The sequence below is a fragment of the Hordeum vulgare genome, chromosome 6H (genome assembly GCF_904849725.1).
Source record: "Hordeum vulgare subsp. vulgare chromosome 6H, MorexV3_pseudomolecules_assembly, whole genome shotgun sequence".
Lineage (NCBI taxonomy): Eukaryota > Viridiplantae > Streptophyta > Magnoliopsida > Poales > Poaceae > Hordeum > Hordeum vulgare.
In genome coordinates this window covers 107,261,385-107,275,983 of record NC_058523.1, presented here as the reverse complement: position 1 = coordinate 107,275,983, position 14,599 = coordinate 107,261,385, and the positions used below count along the sequence as shown (strand labels likewise).

Below are 14,599 nucleotides of genomic sequence, written 5' to 3'. Positions count from 1 at the left end.
AGACATCTGCCCCCTTTCAATTGTCAGACGGGTCTGATCCTCCTCTAGTCCCGTACTCCCTTCGTCCGGTGAAGAGTATCCGTTTAGCCTTAAAATTTGTCCATAAAAAAGTGTACTTTTATCTTTTCAAATACATTTTAAAGTACATAAAAAGTGTACTTTTATCTTTTCAAATACATTTTAAAGTAGAAAAAAATGATTCTCTCTCATCACACGGTAATCAAGACCAATACATTCTACAGAGTCTCTTTAATTTATACGTGCACTTAGCTCATTGGAGGTTGCTTAATTTAAAGGGGCGTGCTACGCGTCAGCCGACGGATTTTATAAAATATCCGTCAGCTCGCGAGCCGTCAGATCTGTTGCAGATCGAGCGACAGAACAACTTCTTCACTTTTGCAACTTAGGCCCAGTTGTAGTTTTTCTGCAACTACGGTTTTGTTGCAGATTTTTTTGCAACAAAGATCGTATTGTAATTTCTTTTTGCAACTGAAGTTCCGTTGCAATTTTTTTTTGTAATTGAGATTATGCTGCAGAAGGGTCGCGTTGTTGTACTATCTAATTTCAAGGATTCAGATCCTGCAACAGAGCCGTTGTTGCGATGAGAAATTGCAACAACATGCTAGTTGCAAAAACTTCTGATGATGATCATGAGCCACGTGGCGTGTAAAGAAGAGGACGGATGCCAGCGTGCGATCCGCCGGATGATTTATAACGTTTCCCTAATTTAAAAGGAAAAAGATGATGGCTTGCACCTTTTCAATGAATTTTTTTTACTTCATTTTACAATTTGTTCTAAAATATTTATATATATACACTTTTTATCGGACTGAGGGAGTCCTCCCAGCTTATTTCTACCTGTACTTATTTTTTGGACCACTACCAACGGAAAGAATATGGACCTCGCTATATTTGTAGCTGTACTTACCTTTTGAAATAAATAATATTTCTAGCTGTATTTTTGTTTGTGAAATACAGTAGTAACATTTCTAGCTGTGCTTGGCTGTACGTTACCCTAGGCCAGTCAGCAAACCCATCCCCTCCATCACACTAGCTCGAGCCCCCACACCACCAAACGCCAAAAGACAAATCGCACCCGCCACCACTAAACCCCGAGCCCACGTGGCGCCATGTCCGCCCTTTATTACCCCCCACTTCTCCTGTACTCTAACTGATAACCCCGAGCCACTACCACACGCGACCAAGAAGCGAACGCACACCATGCCGCCCACCCCCACCACCCCCGCGGCTACCGGCGCCGCCGCCGCGGTGACGCCGGAGCACGCGCGACCGCACCGAATGGTCCGCTTCAACCCGCGCAGCGACCGCTTCCACACGCTCTCCTTCCACCACGTCGAGTTCTGGTGCGCGGACGCCGCCTCCGCCGCCGGCCGCTTCGCGTTCGCGCTCGGCGCGCCGCTCGCCGCCAGGTCCGACCTCTCCACGGGGAACTCCGCGCACGCCTCCCAGCTGCTCCGCTCGGGCTCCCTCGCCTTCCTCTTCACCGCGCCCTACGCCAACGGCTGCGACGCCGCCACCGCCTCCCTGCCCTCCTTCTCCGCCGACGCCGCGCGCCGGTTCTCCGCCGACCACGGGATCGCGGTGCGCTCCGTAGCGCTGCGCGTCGCAGACGCCGCCGAGGCCTTCCGCGCCAGCGTCGACGGGGGCGCGCGCCCGGCCTTCGCCCCCGTGGACCTCGGCCGCGGCTTCGGCTTCGCGGAGGTCGAGCTCTACGGCGACGTCGTGCTCCGCTTCGTCAGCCACCCGGACGGCACGGACGTGCCCTTCTTGCCGGGGTTCGAGGGCGTGACCAACCCGGACGCCGTGGACTACGGCCTGACGCGGTTCGACCACGTCGTCGGCAACGTCCCGGAGCTTGCCCCCGCCGCAGCCTACATCGCCGGGTTCACGGGGTTCCACGAGTTCGCCGAGTTCACGGCGGAGGACGTGGGCACGACCGAGAGCGGGCTCAACTCGGTGGTGCTCGCCAACAACTCGGAGGGCGTGCTGCTGCCGCTCAACGAGCCGGTGCACGGCACCAAGCGCCGGAGCCAGATACAGACGTTCCTGGAACACCACGGCGGCCCGGGCGTGCAGCACATCGCGGTGGCCAGCAGTGACGTGCTCAGGACGCTCAGGAAGATGCGTGCGCGCTCCGCCATGGGCGGCTTCGACTTCCTGCCACCCCCGCTGCCGAAGTACTACGAAGGCGTGCGACGCCTTGCCGGGGATGTCCTCTCGGAGGCGCAGATCAAGGAATGCCAGGAGCTGGGTGTGCTCGTCGATAGGGACGACCAAGGGGTGTTGCTCCAAATCTTCACCAAGCCAGTAGGGGACAGGTAAAAACTAAAGACACAAGCTTTCTCCACTTTGATTTTGGCTTATACATTACATGATCCATGTGTGATGCTGCAGAAAAGTACGAGTATGAAAGTTGGTGTTAGGATACAGAGTTGAATCATAAGATAGTGAGTGCCATGATCCTATTGGAAGTATTTTAGTTCAAATGCATGATGCACCTTTATGAAGATTGCCAGAACTAAAAGGGGAATAAAGTTCCCTGTGCATAGAGGAAAGCCAACGTATATTCCCAATTCGCGCCATAGATTAGCACAGGATTAGGTTCAGGAGGTAGTATCAGTTATGCTATAATTCAGTAATGTGAGGTTCAGTGCTCTAATACATTCTAGCTGCATCTTTGCTCTACTCCCCGTGCTTCCAAATCTAACTGCATCAGCTATTATGTTCAGGCCGACCTTGTTCCTGGAGATGATCCAGAGGATCGGGTGCATGGAGAAGGACGAGAGAGGGGAAGAGTACCAGAAGGGTGGCTGCGGCGGGTTCGGCAAAGGCAACTTCTCCGAGCTGTTCAAGTCCATTGAAGATTACGAGAAGTCCCTTGAAGCCAAGCAATCTGCTGCAGTTCAGGGATCATAGGATAGAAGCTGGTCCTTGTATCATGGTCTCATGGAGCAAAAGAAAACAATGTTGTTTGTAATATGCGTCGCACAATTATATCAATGTTATAATTGGTGAAGCTGAAGACAGATGTATCCTATGTATGATGGGTGTAATGGATGGTAGAGGGGCTCACACATGAAGAAAATGTAGCGTTGACATTGTTGTACAATCTTGCTTGCAAGTAAAATAAAGAACAGATTTTGAGTTCTGCATCACATGGTGCGTGTGTAAGGTATCATATCTTGGTTTTGGTCATACGAGCCATATGATAGTGAAGGTCATGATGCATCTCTATGAAGATTGTGACAACTTAAAAGGGGAATAAAGCTCCTCGAATAGTATAACAGGCCAAAGAATCCAACTTCACAATCCGTGGCATGGTGTACTTTCATATTAGCATAGAAAGGTATCTGATTTTATTCTATTTTGGTTCAGCAGATAGTACCACCAGTATTTATGCTATAATTCAACAACTCGAGGTTCAGTGCCCTACTGACTTCAGACAGTATCTTTGCTATGTTTATCTACTCTCTGTGATTCCAAATCTAACTGCATCAAGCTATTATATTATGTTCAGGCCAACCTTGTTGTTGGAGATGATCCAGAGGATCGGGTGCCTGGAGAAGGACGAGATTGGGCAAGAGTACCAGAATGGTAGCTCCGGCGGGTGCAACTTCTCCGGGCTGTTGAGATCTGCTCCCTCTGTAAACAAATGTAAAGGGAGTATTAAGGAGGATGAGAAATCCCTTGAAGCCAAGCAATTCGCGGTTGCATCCTAGGATAGAATCTGGAGCTGGAGCAACAGATCCAGTACTTTGTATCATGGAGCAAAAGAAAAGAATATTCTACTTCCTCCGTTTCTAAATATAAGTCTTTTAAAAGATTTTACTAGTGGTCTATATACGAAGCAAAATGAATGAATTTACATTCTAAAATATGTCTATATACAATGTATGTAGTTTTCTAGTGAAACCTCTAGAAAGACTTATATTTAGGAATGGAAGGAGCATGTAATATGCCACGCACAACTATATCAATGTATCCTATTTATACTGAGTGTGATACTGTGATATGTGGTAGAGAGGGTTCACACATGAATATAATGTACTATTGGCATTTTTGTACAATCTTCCTTGCAAGTAAAATAAAGAATCATACTGGGCATCTGTCCTCGGGATGCTCGCAATTTTCTGGTGCCATTTTTCTTTGGAAAGAGCCATTTGTCCTGTACTTCTCCGAGCTAAAACCGTGAGCAGAGAACTACACCAAACTGCATTCAGCAACCTGAAAGAAGCAGAGGAATATCAGAATAGGGTTATCCAGACATATAACTGGGTGTATCATGCATCATGTTATTCACAAAATGGACCTGCGAAATGTCTGGTCTATTTAAACCTCTGCTTGTTGCAGGATAATTGAATAAACTGCTCAATAGTTTATCATGTCCTTGTTAGGAGACATCACTCAAGTGAATGTTCAATTGCAGTGCACAAAGCCATCGATCAACCATACGCCATGATGCTTTATACAGAGTAACATACATTTTTCTATTAACCGGTTAACTTTTTTTTTCCGCAAAAAATAAGGACATACAGTATGTTTTAATGCATCCTACATCCGAATAATATGAAAGCATGAATCGTACATGTATCGTGAAGTTGAGCCCTTTGTTGCGTATGCTTGAAGACATTGTACAACGAGAGAGATAAAAAGATATAGAAGCGAACCTCATTGTCAAGAGCAAAACAGCCTAGAGAACATGTAAGCATGGCAGCCCTGCAATGTGTCAAGCAGTGGTGCAGTTTGTGATGCTTCAGAGACATCACGGTCCCTCCACTTCTGCATCATCTTGGCATCTGGCGCAGCCTGATGCTGCAGCACCGAAGCAGCAAGCTGTCCGATCAAACTGAGCATCGTTGCTGCGGAGATCACATCCATCATTGTCACAAACATGTCAGCGCGCTGCGTTGTCTCGCTGTCAAATTCAACCAGTCCACATATCAACCTGAATATCGCCTGTGTTGTCTCGCTGTCAAATTCAACCAGCCCACATATCAACCTGAATATCGGTGCATGGTGAAACGACACCACTCGTGGAACCGAGAAATGTCCTTCGGAGATCCTGCAGCGACTAAATCTCAGTGAAGACAGACGCGGCCACCCTCAACAGAGCTGAGCCTTGCGACATGGACGCTGTCCTGCCGACCTCGTTCGTCAACGTAGGCTCTAGTAGCTGATATAGCTTGACCCATCCCGCGGCGTCCGGAGACCTACTGGTGCAGTACACGAATGGAAGCAGCAGGCTTCCAATGTTCATGTTCTCCAAGACCTGGACAATAAATTCAAGCTGCTTCTTTGCTCTACTGCCCGTGATTCCAAATCTAACTGCATCAACTATTATGTTCAGGCCAAGATTATTCCTGGAGATGATCCAAAGAATCGGGTGCATGGAGAAGGACAAGAGAGAGGAAGAGTATCAGAAGGGTGGCTGTGGCAGGTTCGGCAAAGGCAACTTCTCTGAGCTGTTCAAGTCCATTGAGGATTATGAGAAGTCCCTTGAAGCCAAGCAATCTGCTGCAGATCAGGGATCCTAGGATAGAAGCTAAAGCTGGAGAAGCTGATCCAATGCTTTGTATCCTGGTCTCATGGAGCAAAAGCACAAAATGTTGTCTGTGATATGCGACGCGCAATTATATCCGTGTTATAATTGGTGAAGCTGAAGACATGCGTATCCTATGTATTATGAGTGTAACACAGATGGAAGAAGGGCTCACACATGAACAAAATGTACTGTTGGCATTGTTGTACAATCTTGCTTGAAAGTAAAATAAGAGAATAACTGATTTTGAGTTCTACATCACATGGTGCATGTGTATGGTGCATAAAGGTATCAAACCTTGGTTATATACCGAATGCCGTGAATCCAAGAGTATCCAACTGAGACTATTTTCAGTCCATCCATGTATGATGCATCTTTATGAAAATTGTGACAGCTTTGAAGGGGAATAAAGCTGCTTGCATAGGCCCAACGTATCCAACTTCACAATTCGTGGCATGGTGTACTGTATTTTAGCATAGAGTCATACATAATTGTTTGAAAAGGTTTTGATTCAGCAAATAGTACTAGTATTCATGCCATAATTCAGTAACTTGAGGTTCAGTGCCCTACTTCAGACTGCATCTTTGCTATCTTTTGTCTACTCTCGGAAAACGCCTGCGTGTGACTAATTAACTACTCGACCTGGGGAAGTACGCGAAAGCATCACTAGCTTACACTCTGACCCGAGTAGCATGGGGCACGTGGAATCCCTTTTGAATCAGCAAGGCTGACTGGGCTTTCTCCTGCATCAAAGCGGATCAGCTCACCAAATTCGCCGACTTTTAGCAATGGCTCGTAATGCAGCATCTCTTCCACTACCAAACTTTTTTTTGGAAGTAGCTAGATTCAAGCAAGCATCCTAGCAAAACGATCTTTTGACAACGGGCTCTGCCCAACACTGGGACTGACTGACTTTATACAGAGATAGAAAAGGTCCAAATCTAACTGCATCAGCTACTATGTTCAGGCCAACCATGTTATGGAGATGATCCAAAGGATCGGGTGCATGGGGAAGGACAGGGCCGGGCAAGAGTACCAGAAGGGTGGCTGCGGCAGGATTGGCAAGGGCAACTTCTCCGAGCTGTTCAGATCTATTGAGGTGTACGAGAAATCCCTTGAAGTCAAGCGTTTTGCTGTTACATTTAGAATGGAATCTGGAGCTGGAGCAACAGATCCAGTACTTTGTATCATGGAGCAAAAGAAAACAATTTTCTTTGTAATATGCAATGCATAATTATATCAATGTTGTAATTGGTGAAGCTGAAGACAGACGTATCATATGTATGATGAGTGTAATAGATGGCAGAGAGGGCTCACACATGAACACAATGTGCTATTGGCATTTTTGTACAATCTTGCTTGCAAGTAAAATAAAGAATCATACTGGGCGTCTATCCTCAGGATGCTTGAAATCTTCTGATGCCATTGTTGTTTAGGAAAGCCAGTGGTCCTGTACTTCTCTGAGTTACAACTGTGAGCAGAACTACAGCAAATTGCATTCAGCAACCTGAAAGAAGCAGAGGAATATCAGGCTAAGGTTATCCAGACATATAAGTGGGTCTATCATGCATCATGTTATCCACAAAATGGACCTGGGAAATGTCTGGTCTATTTAAACATCTCCTTGTTACAGGATAATTGAATAAACTGCTCAATTGCTTATCATGTCCTTGTTAGGAGACAGCACTCAAGTGAATGTTAAATTGCAGTGCACAAAGTCATGGATCAACCATATGCCATGCTATAAAAGATGCTTTATACAGAGTAACATACATCTCCCTATGAACCAGTTAACTTATTTTTTCAGGAAATAAGGAGATATATTTCAATACATCAGACTAATACAAAAGCACAACCGGTACATGTATCATGAAGTTGAGCCCTGTGTCGTGTATGCTTGGAGACATTGTACAACAAAAGAGATAGAAAGATATGGAAGTGAACCTCGCTGTTAGGAGCAAAACAGCCTAGAGAACATGTAAGCATGGCAGCCTTGCAACGCGTCAAGCAGTGGTGCAGTCTGTGATGCTTCAGAGACATCACGGTCCCTCCACTTTTGCAGCATCTTCTCGGCATCTGGCGCAACCTGGTGCTGCAGAACCGAAGCAGCAAGCGGTCCGATCAAATTGAGCCTCGTTGCGGCGGAGATCACATCCCTCATTGCGACAAACATGTAAGCGCGCTGCGTTGTCTCGCTGTCAAATCCAACCAGCCCACATATCAACCCGAATATCGGGGCATGGTGAAACGACACGCTCGTGGAACCGAGAAATGTCCTTCGGAGATCCTGCAGCGACTGGATCTCAGTGAAGACAGACGCGGCCACCCTCAACAGAGCCGAGCCTTGCGACGTCGACGCCTTCCTGCCGACCTCGTTTGTCAGCGTAGCATCCAGCAGCTGATCTAGCTTGACCCATGCCGCAGCGTCAGGAGACCTACCGGCGCAATACACGAATGGAAGCAGCAGACTTCCAATGTTGTCCAAGACCTGGATGAGGAATAGCCACAGGTCTTCGGGGTTGTTCACTATGCGCGATTGCATAGCAGCTTCCAGGCCGTAGGAGTGTGCAAAACCTCCTGTAGGGAGAATGGAGTCCAGTAGCTGCCACTGGCTCCAGAACAGTTGCTGATTCATGCTCGACGACGCAGCGGCAGGAACTTGACTGATGGCAGAATCCTCTGCATCATCCAGTCTCATTTTCTTCAAAGCCGAGTGATCCCGCTCCATGAGTATCAAGATGGGTCGATGGACCACTCCTCAGTGCTGAGAAATGAGAAGAGCAAACTCTTGTAAACCATAGAGAACAGCATAAAGATCCCCAAAACGCAGGAAAATTTACACGCAAAAACATCAGCCCGATCTTGATTTTTTTGCATCTTAGGTGCGACGAATTCGTCAAACTGGTCGTTCAGAGGTCCAAAAAAAATCCCGACTTGGCATTCTGTCGAATACCCCGACGGCGTCGATCAGAAGCTAGAGCGCTGGGACTTTCGCCTACAGAATTGAAGAGCGGGGCGAAATTAGGTGTATACCTTTCGGCGTCGATGCTCCGGGAACGAACTCGCGGATGGCTTTATCCTTGCGGCGATGAACCCATTGACGCCGGTCCGCGCAGGCACTCGTCGAACACTCGGTGATCGCTTCGGGGGTGGATGAGGCAGTTTGAGAGAGTGGTCAGGGGTCAACGAGGAGAGGTGGATTCATGGTTCTGTTTTGTTTGTACTCCCTCCCTTCGGTTTGGTTGGAGATTCCACTAAAACTGTATGGATGGATGTATAGGGATATATTTTAAAGTATGAATTATTTATTTTATTCTATATATAATTGATAGTAAAAAAAAATTAAAGGAATAGAGAGAGTACTATTCCCTCTGTACCATAATATTTGTTGTTGGAGAGAACTAGTCTAGTTCTCTCCAACAACAAGTATTTAGAAACAAAGAAAGTAGATAATGCCCCGTTGCTGCGGGAATTGGTTCACTATATTTTTATGAGATTTGATGTTTGAAACATGAATATTTCGTCGGTAATATGAGAAGTAAAACTAAAAAATAAACATGATTGATTTCATTTAATTATTGAGGTTAAGTACATACATGTCTATTTAGTTACTCCTTCCATCTTAGTTTACAAATCTTACACGTGTATCTAGATTGTTGATTTAACTTATATAAAATAAATTATTTAACATAAAAATTATATCATTAAAAAATAAAACATCTAGAAAATGTAATAATATTATTTTTTAAATATATGTCTTTTATTAAGTTGATTAAATTAACGACTTAGGTACATGTGTAAGACTTATAAACTAAGATGAAGAGAGTATGTAGGATATGATAGTACACCACACATTGTTGCAGTATTCTGAGTTGACATTAAGGGTCCTACTGGATTATCAATTCTTGATTGCCGAGAGGTTAGATCACCGTGTCAACTATGACATGGTGCACTTTATTTTTTTGAACAATCAGAGGGGGGAGAGAGTCTCCACCTGTATATATTACTCAAAGGCCCGAGGGCAGGTTACATCATAGATTACAACGAGAGGACAGGTATAGCCGCCAAGACATGGCAGCCTCCCTACTAACAGAGTCCTTAAATCTTAGGACCCAAAGCGTAAAGTCCGAAATGATGTTCCGAAGAGTAATTTGTGGTGTGTGTAGCTCGTTTTGAAAGACCTGAGCGTTCCTGGAGTCCCACAACTTCCAGAGAATGGCGAGGGCAACGGTAGGCCAGATGTTGATGTCGAGGCCGACCGGTGTCGTAGTCTCCCAAAGGCGGTCTATGGAGTGAGGGGGCTGCAACCCTAGGAGTGCCCATACCTGAACCGCGTATGGGCAAATGATGGAGATGTGTAATGCGTCCTCATGAGAGATAGCGCACCGTGGACAGTCCGGATGAGAGGTAATGGTCTTATGATGTAGGTTTGCCATCGTGCTCAACCTGTCATGGCAGAGAAGCCAGCCGAAGATTCTGACCTTTATAGGTGCCTTAGAGCTCCAGATGTACCCAGCGTTGAGATCGATCTCACGGTCGGAGGAGAGCAACGAGTAGGCGCACCTGGAGGAGAACGAGGAGCCGTGGGTGAGGAACCTGTCGTCGGGCGCGTTGTTCGTGGCAACATCCTGCAACAAAGACAAAATAGACGCAAGCTCGACAGAAGCAACATTTGTTAGGCGGTTCCGCAGAGTAGCGAGTAAACCGTTATGCATGACTTGTGATACCATGACATAGGGTGATGTGGAGTGGGAGAAGAGGTGTGGGTAGTTGTCTGCGAGCGGAGTTCGAGTAAGCCAAGTGTCAAGCCAGAAGAAGGTGGAGGTGCCGTTGTTGGTAAGGACAAAGGAGATTTTGCGTAGGGCTGGCAGTTGTTTCTTTACGATTTTCCAAAGGTAGGAGGGTGTGTGGGGTTTGCTTTTGAAGTCGAGAGAGTAATGTTGGAAGAACTAGTTGACCAAGGTAAGTCTTGTTTTTGGAGTAGCTTGAAGGCAAATTTCATGAGAAGGCAATTGTTCTGGAGCATCAGATTTTTTATGCCTAGACCGCCGACAGTTTTTGGGGTGCAGACATTTTTCCAAGCTATCAAGCACCTAGCTCCGAAGCAATTTTCGTCAGCAGCCCAAAAGAAGGACCGACGGATATCGTCAAGCCTTTTGATGATTTTTTTTGGTAGCCTAAAAATGGACATGAAATGGGTAGCAAGGGCGTCGGGAGTAGATGAGATGAGTGTTAGCCTCGCGCCGCGAGAGAGCAATTTTGCCGCCCAACCTGATAAGTACTTTAGGAAGCGCTGGATGATTGGCTCAAATGTAGAGGATGGTAGGCGCATGTGTGAGAGAGGTAGGCCAAGGTAAGTTTGGGGGAAGGTTGAAATGTCGTAGCCGAAGGTGAAGGCTATGTTTTGGGTAGTGATGGTATCCATGTGGAGCGAGGCGAGGGTGGTTTTGTGAAAGTTGATGGTAAGACCGGTAGCTAGGGCGAACTTGTCTAGAATATCTTTGAGGGTGGCCGCGGCTTGGGAAGAGGCGTGGGCTATGATTAGAGTATCATCGGCACACTGAAGCACAGTAGGCGGACGATCCGTGTATATGGGGTGGCATAGCTGGCCCGGAGAGAAAGCCCGTAGGATCAGGCGTTGAAGAAGGTCTGCGATGATTAAGAAAAGGTAGGGGGACATGGGGTCACCTTGTCGGAGACCGTTTTGACATTTAATCCATGGGCCTGGCTTCCCATTAAGGACAACCGCTGTCCTACTAGAGATAATCGGTGTTCTGATCCAGTCAATAGATTTTGGCGGGAAACCTCTAGCAAGCAAGATGACAAGGAGCGAGTCCCAACTTATTGAGTCGAAAGCTTTGTGGAAGTCAAGTTTGAGCACTATAGTGGGCGCCTTTCTAATGTGACAAACACTTAGAAGGTCAGCAGCATAGATAAAGTTTTCGGCAATGCACCTGCCCGATATAAAACCACTTTGGTCCCCATGGACAAGTAGGGGAATGCTGTTTTTTATCCTGTTGGTAATAACTTTTGCGATCGCCTTGGGAGGGCAGTTTTGCAAGGATATGGGTCTGAAGTTTTCAGGAGTTCTGGCCGAGTCATTCTTGGGGAGGAGAATCATATGGGCCCTATTAAAGCGCTCGACATCCACCCGAAGGTTGGCGAAGTCATCAAAGAATGGTAGGATCGTAAGCTTGATGTTGTGCCAGAATCGTCTGTAGAAACGTGGTCCTAGTCCATCAGGCCCCGGGATTGCATTGACATTCATCTGAAAGAAGACGCCCTTAATTTCCTGAGTAGATAAGTCTGAGTCTAAGTGTCAAAGTTGAGGAAGATACGTCGGGTAAAGGTCTGCGAGGGGGAAGTGCCATGCTGGCACTCTCTTTGTGCCCAGCAGGTTGTGGAAGAAGTTGTGAAGGATGGCGGCTTTATTATCATGGTCAGAGAACTCTACACCATTGTCTTCGAGGATTGCAATGTTGTTCTTGCAGAATCTTTGAGAGGCGGAGACATGAATTTTTTGTGTGTTCTCGTCACCGTCAATTGTGGCTTTAACCTTTCCCCTTTGTTTCCAGAAGAGGATTTTCTGTCTAATAGCTCGTCGGAGAGAGGTGACAATAACGAGTCTGAGGGAAGCCTCGGGCCGAGAGAGGGTTCTTTTTTCTTCCAGACGGTCGATCCTGTCTATAATCAGTTTGCAGCCAATCTCACGTTGGTGTACTGGTCTAAGTGTTTTGGACCAACTTTAGAGGTTCGCCCTAGTGCGCTTGATGGCAGAGGCGAGGGCATGGTCGGATTTGGTAGCCAGAAGAGGTCGGGTCCAAGCCTCAGTGACGATACGTTTGCATGCCGGGTGAAGGGCCCAGAAGGACTCAAAACGAAAAAGTTGGGAGCGAGGGATATGAGAGGAGATGTTGACCATGAGCGGGACATGGTCGGAGGAGAAGCGCGTTAGGGAGGAAAGCGTAGTGTTAGGAAACCGTTCATCCCAGGCGAGGTTAAAAAAGGCTCTGTCGATGCGTTCAAGAGTTCGGTTTATCCGTTTGTTGGACCAAGTGTACGTCCGATCGAGAAGAGGAAGCTCGATGAGTTGCAGGTTTGAGATGGTTGTGTTGAACATGGCAGCTTCTGAGGAGCGGAAGTTGTTGTTATTCTTCTCGCAAGCGAACCAGATTAGGTTGAAGTCGCCATAAGTAACCAAGGAATGGAACTATCAGGGGCTATTTGAGTGAGTTCGTCAAGGACGTCGGTTTTAAGGGAGTGTTGGGATGGAGCATAGATATTAGAGATCACAAGGTTTGTGCCGGAGACAGGGCAAGACAAATTAAGAGAAGTGGAAAAAAGGTCGTGATAGTGATTAGTGAGGGTTAGATTGTGAGAATTAACAACAGAGAAAATTCATCCGGCGGATCCTGAGGCGGGGAGGGAGACATTTTGGTCTAGGAAGCGCGGTAAGAAGGAGTGAAGCTTAGCGACAGGGATGTTCTCAAGCTTTGATTCTTGAAGGAGGGCAATCGACAGCCTGATCGTAATAAGCTCCGAAAGAATTTCTTTGCACTTATCTTCGTCACCAAGTCCACGCACATTCCAAGAAATAACAGAGAAACTAGATTGATTCATAGGCAAACAAAGGTTCACCAGAGGCCAGGTAGTGAAACAACAAGGAAATACATGAGGCGGTGCATCGAGAAACTACCCTATCGGTGCACATAAACAAACTAGACCTATTGAGATTACAGAGAGGACGAGAGATGGGCGCGGCTGCTGGCGCGATGGACCGAAAGCACCCTTCCCAAGGGCACGCATTCCTGGCTACAAATCTAGCACTCCTCATGGAGAGGGCAGGGCATCGACAACACGAATTGCGTCTGCGTCATCGGCGTCAGCTCCGCAGACGATCGCGATGTGAGCAAGCTTGTCCGCAGCGTCATCAGCATCGGATGCCTCCCCTTCAGAGAGAGAAAGGGACGAGCCGTGCACAGCAGCCACGAGGTCGTCGGACGCCTTGGCTAGGTTGAAGCGAGAGGCTTTCAGGCGTGATGCTTTCTGTGCGATCATAGAGTAGAATGTCGTCTCCCGCGATGCGTGCACTGCGACACATCTTTGAAGCGGAGACGACGCCCTGGGAGTAGACAACACGCTTGCAGATGACATTGTCGTGGATGTCCAGGTTGGAGATGGCAGCAGATGAGGAAGAGAAAGCCTTGGGACCCTCGGGTGCGACGAGGTGGGGGGAGACTGCGTTGCCGGCAGCCCTTGGCGGTGTGGGTAGGACGACCGAGAGTGGTTGAGACGACGATGTCGAGGGCGGCAGGAGTGTCGCCACTGCGTTGGAGACGATCGGGAGGACGTGAGCCTCATCGTCTGCGTGCGCCGTGGCAGTGGAGACGGAGAGGGCAACGGAGGTGTCGTGAGGCGCGAGCGGAGCAGCCGGAGATAGCGCAGACGACGTGGTGGGGATGAGGAGAGCTGGCAGAGCGGCACCCGGTTGGAGCGCGATCATGGTGTGCGCGAGTGCTTCATACCACTTCTTCTTGGCGCCAGCATTGGCGCGCCTAGTCCAGATGGAGCCGTGCCGAGAGGGAGGAGGTCCTCTCCCTCGAGCCCGATCAGCGAACTTGCGTAGAGTCGTCTCACGGGTGGCGTCGTCGTGGTAGTCGTAGGCGTCCGAGTCGGCGCCCTCGTCCGAGGAAAAGGGTGACGGGTCGTCGGGCCCGATCCCGTGGGTGTGGAAGGCGAGTTGAGTGAGGGAGACCGTGATGAGGTCGCGGCCAGGGTGCAGCACCGCCATGCCAGGCGGGAGACGCGTGCCGCGGATGACCATGACCATCGCGCGCACGCTGACAGAGTCGCCAGCGCCGACGCAATACTGATCAAGGGCGCATACCGAGCCGAGGTGCGCGGAGAAGTATTTCACTCCGTCCTCATGCCAAAGCTCGTGGGGGAAGTCGTTGGCCTCGATCTCCATGAGGTCATCGAAGTTGGCCATGGCGCGGTTGTCCGTGTGCTCGACACGCTCGAAGGAAAGTGTGTTCCCTT

At 48.1% G+C, this 14,599-nt stretch overlaps 2 protein-coding genes across 2 annotated transcripts; one reads left to right on the top strand and one right to left on the bottom strand.

Annotated features, from left to right (window-relative positions):
- Positions 1-1,174: 1,174 nt before the first annotated feature.
- On the top strand, positions 1,175-3,176 carry LOC123401101 (4-hydroxyphenylpyruvate dioxygenase). The gene is made up of 2 exons (XM_045094823.1): positions 1,175-2,339; positions 2,751-3,176. The coding sequence occupies exons 1-2, from the start codon at positions 1,222-1,224 to the stop codon at positions 2,935-2,937; spliced, it is 1,305 nt and encodes a 434-aa protein (XP_044950758.1). The 5' UTR covers positions 1,175-1,221; the 3' UTR covers positions 2,938-3,176.
- Positions 3,177-6,782: 3,606 nt separating this feature from the next.
- Positions 6,783-8,800, bottom strand: LOC123401102 (urease accessory protein F). The gene is made up of 3 exons (XM_045094824.1): positions 8,594-8,800; positions 7,505-8,324; positions 6,783-7,067 (listed from the first exon to the last, which is right to left on the bottom strand). Exon 2 carries the CDS (start codon positions 8,286-8,288, stop codon positions 7,512-7,514), a length of 777 nt encoding a protein of 258 aa, XP_044950759.1. The 5' UTR covers positions 8,289-8,324; positions 8,594-8,800; the 3' UTR covers positions 6,783-7,067; positions 7,505-7,511.
- Positions 8,801-14,599: the final 5,799 nt, after the last annotated feature.

What these genes read in the sequence shown, in the direction of transcription:
- LOC123401101 (XM_045094823.1), top strand. Translation starts at nt 1,222, where the DNA reads ATGCCGCCCACCCCCACCACCCCCGCGGCTACCGGCGCCGCCGCCGCG. An exon ending in ACCAAGCCAGTAGGGGACAG is followed by an intron (nt 2,340 to 2,750) that starts GTAAAAACTAAA and finishes TATTATGTTCAG; the next exon opens with GCCGACCTTGTTCCTGGAGA.
- LOC123401102 (XM_045094824.1), bottom strand. Translation starts at nt 8,288, where the DNA reads ATGGAGCGGGATCACTCGGCTTTGAAGAAAATGAGACTGGATGATGCA.